The sequence below is a fragment of the Miscanthus floridulus genome, chromosome 2 (genome assembly GCF_019320115.1).
Source record: "Miscanthus floridulus cultivar M001 chromosome 2, ASM1932011v1, whole genome shotgun sequence".
In the NCBI taxonomy this organism is placed as follows: Eukaryota; Viridiplantae; Streptophyta; class Magnoliopsida; order Poales; family Poaceae; genus Miscanthus; species Miscanthus floridulus.
Window position 1 is genome coordinate 45,825,507 of NC_089581.1, and position 7,403 is coordinate 45,832,909.

General features: G+C 42.8%; 1 protein-coding gene across 1 annotated transcript; it reads right to left on the reverse strand.

Moving 5' to 3' along the window:
• Positions 1 to 506: 506 nt before the first annotated feature.
• On the reverse strand, positions 507 to 4,223 carry LOC136536464 (uncharacterized). Its single transcript, XM_066528748.1, has 4 exons — positions 3,888 to 4,223; positions 2,084 to 3,157; positions 851 to 2,002; positions 507 to 770 (listed from the first exon to the last, which is right to left on the reverse strand). Exons 1-4 carry the CDS (start codon positions 4,221 to 4,223, stop codon positions 507 to 509), a joined length of 2,826 nt encoding a protein of 941 aa, XP_066384845.1.
• Between the last annotated feature and the right edge of the window lie 3,180 nt (positions 4,224 to 7,403).

Genomic DNA, 7,403 nt, shown 5'->3' on the forward strand with positions numbered 1-7,403 from the left:
GGGGTGTATGATCCTTGGAGGACTGTGGCTTCGGCCAAGAAGGGAGGAACGAAGAAGCAAAACATTGGAATTGGATGATGTGTGTTGGCGTTGCTGTCCTAGTGTTGTTAGGTTTCAATTTGGCCATTCTCCTTGTGTTGGTTGTCATGCAAATGTATAAATGACAACTGCTTATGTTTAATTTTCCATTGTAAAATGGTTCCAGTGACTTGTTCCTCAGTTATCAATGCATATGACTATGTCTAACTTATAATTGTCATGTACTGATGTGTCCAGTTCCTTTCCCAATCATTTTCATTGAAATGACAACACACGTAAATGCAAATAGATAAGGCCAGATGGTTCACATAACTTAAGACAAATTGTCATACATGGCAGTTCTAGTTTACTGCGTACATAAGAGGAAATAGATAACAACAATCTAAAGTTTACTGCATACATAATTGTCATACATCATAAAGGGCATATTTATTCAAGTTTGGCATACAACCAGACACACAAACACATCACAACTTATCACATTTCCATGGAGGAAGAATCTGGAGTGGATTAGTTCCATATTTGTTTGGAATAGGCTTCTTCTTTGCTGGCTCTTGAGCAGACACATGAGCAGATGCAGTCCCACCAGTTAGCTGTACATTAACACTGCAGTTAACACTGGAAGTGGGCACTCTAGCTTGCAGGTTAATTGTAGCTGACCCAGAAGGAATTGTTGAAACCCTTGCACGTGCACTTGATTTGATGACGTTTTGTGAGTTTGTTGCCTTTGCCTACAACAATCAGAAGAAGCTAGAATTAATTTTAAATACAACTTGCATAACATAAAACTTGGAGATGTTGGTAAACATACCTTTTTCATGCTCTGTGCACTAGATACATCAGATGTGGCAGTCCTTGTTGTACCACTTGCCGTGCTCTTTTGTGTATTGGAAAGCACAACCATAGCATTTGGGTTACCTCCTGCAGCTGACTGAGATCCTGTTGGCTGTGATACTAGAACTGACTTATATCCTGTTGGCTGTGATACTGGAACTGACTGAGAGCTACCTCCTGCTCTCTGAGAACCTCCTGCATGTGAAGGTCCTGCTCCACTTATGTTCGTACATGTTGACTTGTTGTGTCCAGGTAAGCGGCATTTGCTACATCTGATAATTGTTTCAGTTTTTGACATTTTAGTGGTCTTTCTCACTTCTGTTGGTTCCCTTCTCCTCTCAGTCTTTGGCCTGCCAGGCATTTTCACATAACCAGGAGCTCTAAGGGGTTCCCTATCAGATGCAGGCCAGCTATTCATACCCTCAACTGAGTTTAAGCAATGACTATATGTTTGGTTGAAGTGGTGTACAGAGTAGCAGTCAGCCACATATTCATCTAGGCGGTTGGTCTTGAATAATATACATGAAATGGCATGGCAACAAGGAAGTCCAGACAATTGCCAATACCTACAGAAATATTTCTTTGACACCAAATCCACTGTGAATCTATTGTCAAAATGCTGAACTTCAAATTTGTCGTTCCCATTGCAGATGGCATGGCAGTGTGCAGACATAGAAATGTAGACATTAAATTTTTTATTGATGTTTGGGCAGATAACCATTGTCCACTTCTGTGATTTAGTTCTTTGTTCTTGGATCCTGACCATTACTTTCCTTCTAATAGTTTCAAGCATGGTGATTATAGGAAAGAACCTAGCCTCGATGATCCATTTGTTGAATGACTCACAAATATTATTATCTACGGAGTCACAATTAGAACCCAACCTGAACCAAGCTCGGCTCCAATGCTGAGGATGTGTGTTCATTATAGCTTGTGCACCTGCTCTAGTGTGTTGTGCTAGCTTTGCTCTTGCCAAGTTGAAAAGCATCAAACAAGGTGCTTTGGCACACCTCCAAAATTTTTTCTGGTAGTCCTTCGTAAATTCCTTCTTCCAGTTTGCATAAATGTGCCTAGCACAGTTCCTGTGTTCAGCTTCAGGTGCCCATTTGCTGATAGCATTAAGAATTCCCTGAACAAGTTGGAAATATTATAAATCATCTGCCTTCATAGTTACAAATTTTAACATAACAAATGTTTTACAACAGCATACCTTTTGCTGGTCTGAGATGAAAACCCATCCATGTCCTCCCTGCACACCAACATCCCTAAAGAGCAGATCACAGAACCAATCCCAATTGTCGTTGTTCTCCTTGTCCACAACTGCCCAGGCAATAGGGTACATCTGGTTGTTGGCATCCCTCCCAATAGCACAAAGAAGTTCACCGTTAGTTGCTCCTTTGAAAAAGCATCCATCTAACCCAACAACTTTCCTACAGCCAGCTTTGAACCCTTCTTTGCAAGCATGCAGACATATGTACATTCTTCTAAAAATAGGAGGCTCTACATTATCTTCCTTGTTCACAGTAACGTTGCTTCCTGGGTTGCTTCTGAGAAGCTCCATTTGGTAGTCATACAGCCTAGAGTACTGCTTTTTAGTTGCATCCAAAGCTTTCTGCATCACTAGTGATTTTGCTCTCTTTAGCTTCAACTTAGAAACAGTTGCAAACATTTCTTCTTGAACTGTCTGCTGCATGTGAGGTATTTTCCAGCATGGGTTGGCAAAAATAAACTTTTCATATTTCCTAGCAATTACAGCTGAGGTCACTAGTTTATTGTCTCTTCTAGGTAGACACATGTGATTATTTGTAAATGTAGATATTTGCCAACTATCAGACCTAGAAGTATTTGACAACAGACATACCCATGGACAACCTTCCCAGTCACATATTGCCCTCACCCTCTTTGGGTCATTCTTAATAAACCAAATAACCTTTCTCTCATCCAAGCCATGCTTAAGTGCAGCCTTCTTGAATTGCTTCTTGGAACTAAATTTCATTCCCAACTTAAACTTGACAACAGGCTTCTTCTTGTTAAATCTTGGATATAGGCTACCTTGCCCTGTACCTCCTAACTCATCAATAGATTCTGCATCACTACTATCTAAATATGGAGTGTTGTTGCCATCATCCTCATCCTCTTGTTCATTTTGAGGCCTAGAATCAACATCTTCATATATCACATCATCTAAGCTTGATGCCTCACCCTTCTTTATCTTCTTCTTGAAATCCTTAAATTTCTTATGAATTTGGGTTGCTTCTTGTAACACCCCTGGTGTTAGTCTTGCCTAATTGCACTTGCATTTCCTGATCATGCGCATCATTCATCCATTCATGAGCATATATCACTTGAAACATGGGAAACATGACTTTGAAACAAGAGTATCATTTCAATTGTTTTTCATCGTTTTAGTACCTTTAGTGCTTAATTATTGTACGACCAATGTGTGGTATGGCTAAATACATTATTAAACATCTTAGCTATGCTTAGAAAGTCATTAGGAACAATGTTCATGTTGATCATTTTGCCTGATTAAGATTTCAAATCATGGTTTGACTTGTTTTGACCCTAGGACTTTTTGGTTTGACTGTTCAAAAAGTGCCACTTAGAATGTTTGCATGTCTGAGCAACCTAAAACAAAGTTGTAGCAAATTATATGAGGAACAAAAAGTATTTTGTGACCAAGTCATGAAAATGTGCACAACATGCTCAAAATGGTCCCACAAGTCAGAATTTGGGTTGATTTCAACACTTAGCAATTTCTAAGTATAAATTCCAGTTTTCAGTTTCTTGAACATGACTTTGACATGATTTTACTCTCTGTCCTTTGCGAATTAGACAGTGATCTTTAAATGAGTTTTGTAGCTGGCATGTAGGTGTACAACTTTCGTTTTGATTTCTTTCGCTAACACTCAACGGATTAGGAGATCGAGCCTCATCTTTTGGCGCTGTCAGTCAGCCCTGTTGTTCTCTGAATCGAGCTACAGTGTTCCGGCGTCAGTCAGTTCATGGCCGACCGAGGTCAGCTGGTGGCCGCCGCGTGTCCGCCACGCGCTCGGCTCGCCCTGACCACGCAGCGCGCTGGCTGGCTTGAAGAGGAGCGCGCCCTGCTGCTCTCCGCACGCGCTCTGCCCCCTTTCACCCCTCCTTGCCTTCCCCATTCGCAGCCGCAGCGCACCGCCGACGCCATCAGCTCCGCCGAGCTCGCTCGAGCTCGCCGCGGCGCCACAGCCACCACCATTCAACCCGCAGCTCCGCCATCGCCTCTTGGACCTCGTCAGCACCCTCACGGAGCCAGCCGAGCTGTAGGTGAGCGACATTGCTGCCGTGCACCACCACGGCATGGCCACCATGGTCGCCGCCGGTGATCGCACGCGGTCCCGCCTGACCGCTTCACCGTAGCCACTAGCCGTAGCATAGGAAGGTCCGCCTTGTTTACCCAGTGCTTGCGTGCGTCTTGTATGGCCACCAACCGTTGGGGTTCGCCGGAGCACCACCGTGCGCCATGGCCGAGCCGCCATGGGCCATGGCCGACATCCAGGGGGTCCATTAGAGTCTAGCTTTAGGGGTGCTATGGGTGCGGGAGGCCGAGGTGAGCACGCCGGTGCCGTCGGGTTCACCGGGGGAACTCGCCGTCGGCGAATTTCACGGCTGCCGCGCCGTCGTCTCCCTCCGTCCCCTGTTTCCTCTCGCTGACACGCGGGTCCCGCGCGTCAGTCGCCGAGCCGAAGGCGGGAGCCAGGCTTGGGCTGCGCTGTGTCGTGGGCCGTCGGATCTTTTCGGGCCGGCCCAGTATTGTTTAAGTGATTGGATTTCCCTTTTATTCTTTATTATTTGAAATCAAAAATGGTTTGAAAAATGTTTGGGTGATCAAACTTGCTCCAAATTTGTTGAAACAAATTTTGCTAGGTTCCTTATCATCAGATCCACTTGGGAAAATTTTTGCATGTCATTTTTGAGATACTTTTCTGTAGGATTTTATTTAATCATGTATATTGCTGATAAATTGAAAAATGTGTAGAAAAATCTATAGGCTTCAGAAAAATATGATTTCCAAGTTTATTAATCTTCTTGTGTCATGTACTTCCTAGGAAAAATATGTTTCATGCATGTGCTGTGGAAAACTTTGGAGGTGTAGTTCAAGTACCTTTAATGACTGATTTTTGTTGTTTTTGCTAGAGAACAAATTTTGTATAAAACATGCATGTGATAAATTTTGGACAGTCATTATATGCTATTAAGAACCTAGGAAAAATACTAATTCTATTGTTTGACACTTTTCATAGTACAAAGTAATTTCATGCTCATTTTTATGCTATAGCTTGTCATTTTTGTGTAGGATAGTTTACTTATCCAAATGCCATGAAATTTTTATGGTAGTCTGTTTAGGGTAGCATTATGCTACTATAATTTTCTCAGATTTTTAGGAGCATCAGAAATATATGTTGCTATTCAAACCTATTATTAATTAGGGTTTAAGCAAGTGTTGCTTTAAGTGAGATTAAGAAATTAGTAAAGCTTTGGTGTATCTTTGAAGCTTTTCATAAGATATGTAACTTAACATATTGGTAGTAGAAGAGAATGCAGTAGATGACATATGCTTGTAGTATGTTTTCTTAGATGATGTTGACTACCTTGCATTCAAACATATCCATTGTATTCATCTCATTCGATGCACCGTTTGCATAATCACTTACGCACATTGCATCATACAGGATCGCAAACCGAGAACCCAGTCGTCATACCCGAGGAGCCCGAGGAGCAGCTCGAGGTGCAGCAGCAGGAAGTGCCAGAAGCCGACAAGGAGGACGTTGAGGAACTTCCGGAGTGCCCCGATCACCGTCCGAGCTCCTTCGAGAGAGGCAAGCCCCGGAGCATTTTTCTCCCGGTTTGCAATGATTTAATTAAATACTTTACTTTAAAGTAATGCATTACGTTCAGGAGTTGTTTGCAACCGTTGCTGCATTATACCTTGCTTACCTTTGTTATACTATATCCTTGTTACCCTGGTATCCGCAGTCGAGTCAATGCTTAGCTGGCTTAGACCGGTAGAAGTCAGGTGATTTCCTGTCACCTGCGAGCTATAGGTGGTTACCTGGATCTTCTTGGATGACTATGAAGTCATGGTATAACTAAGTGTTAAATGAAGTTGAGACCGGACGGAGACTTGCAGAGTTTTGGACTGTAGTGTTTCCGTCTGTGTCGATTAAGGACCGACCGTTGTTGGGCCTCGAGTCATGTTGAACGCATGCCTTACATTTAGCTGGCCGGATAAAGTACCTTCCGACCGCGAAGCTGGGAGATTTTTCGGGCCGAGTAGATTGCCCGCAACGCACTGTGCCGGAGCAGGTGTGGTAGGACACGGGGGCGGGATGATAAGGCCAAAGTGTAGTCGGTCGGCCCCTGGGTACATGTGGTTCCTGGCAAACTCGAGATTCCTGGAAAGTTGACTCGGTGATCAATATCTCACTTTAGCGGGTGAGTGAGGTTTGTGTAAGGAATAAATCACCAGCTGGTTAGGAATCGATTCGAATCGCCATCGCTCCTGGATAGTGAGCACTTGACTTGAGTTACTTCATCGTAGTAAATGTTATGGAACACTTGGACAGTTATAGTGAATATGACAGTATGGAAGTTGTTTAATGATCATTGGTTATCATTATCTGCTTAATCACATGTTTACTCCAGTATAGGTGCAAATCTAGTCGACAGGTTAATAATAATTAACTTGGCAAAAATGCTTTTAGAAAGGTTCTCGAAATGCTAAAAATGCTTCTTTCTGCAAATGAGTCAGCTACCCTACTATAAAGCCCTTCATAATCCTTGGTGTCATTTATTTTCGGTTATGTCAGGTAAGTCTGGCTGAGTACCTTCTCGTACTCAGGGTTTTATTCCCACTTGTTGCAGATGGGCAGATGTATTACGGCTACTGTATCAACTGCCTTTATCCTGCGATGGGTGATGCTTAGGACTATGGGCGTGGTCATTCCTTACGTCTCGTCTGATGCTTTTGTTGGAGATGATCATTCGCTGGCACTATATTTAAACTCCGCGTGAGTGTGTGTGTGGTTTGAACAAATACTTCCGCTACTTTTATTCGAACTGGTTTTGTAATAACTATGTTGAAACTCTGAGGTATTCGTGATGCAAACTTTTATGTAATATGTGATGGTGACCGCTAAACTTATTACGATCATGGCTGGGACACAAGTTGGTTTGAAATCCTTCGTGATTTCACGGACTACCGGGTTATACGGGCTTAAGTTTGCTCAATTGTCTGCTCTGGTGGATGATTTTCTTACTTAATTTCGTATAATTGGTCGGTTCTGTTACAGCTGGCATCAGAGCATGGTTTAGCGTGTTACTGTTCACAAGTGTATTTAAAACAAAAAGGCATTTGGAAAACGTGATTTTAAAACTATGAAGGGTGCCAGTGATCATATCCTTTATGCCCAGTTAAGGACTTTAGTTGGCTTAATTAAGTACTGACTGGGGTTCTTGCATCATATTTCTCTTTCGTCGCTCATACGGCG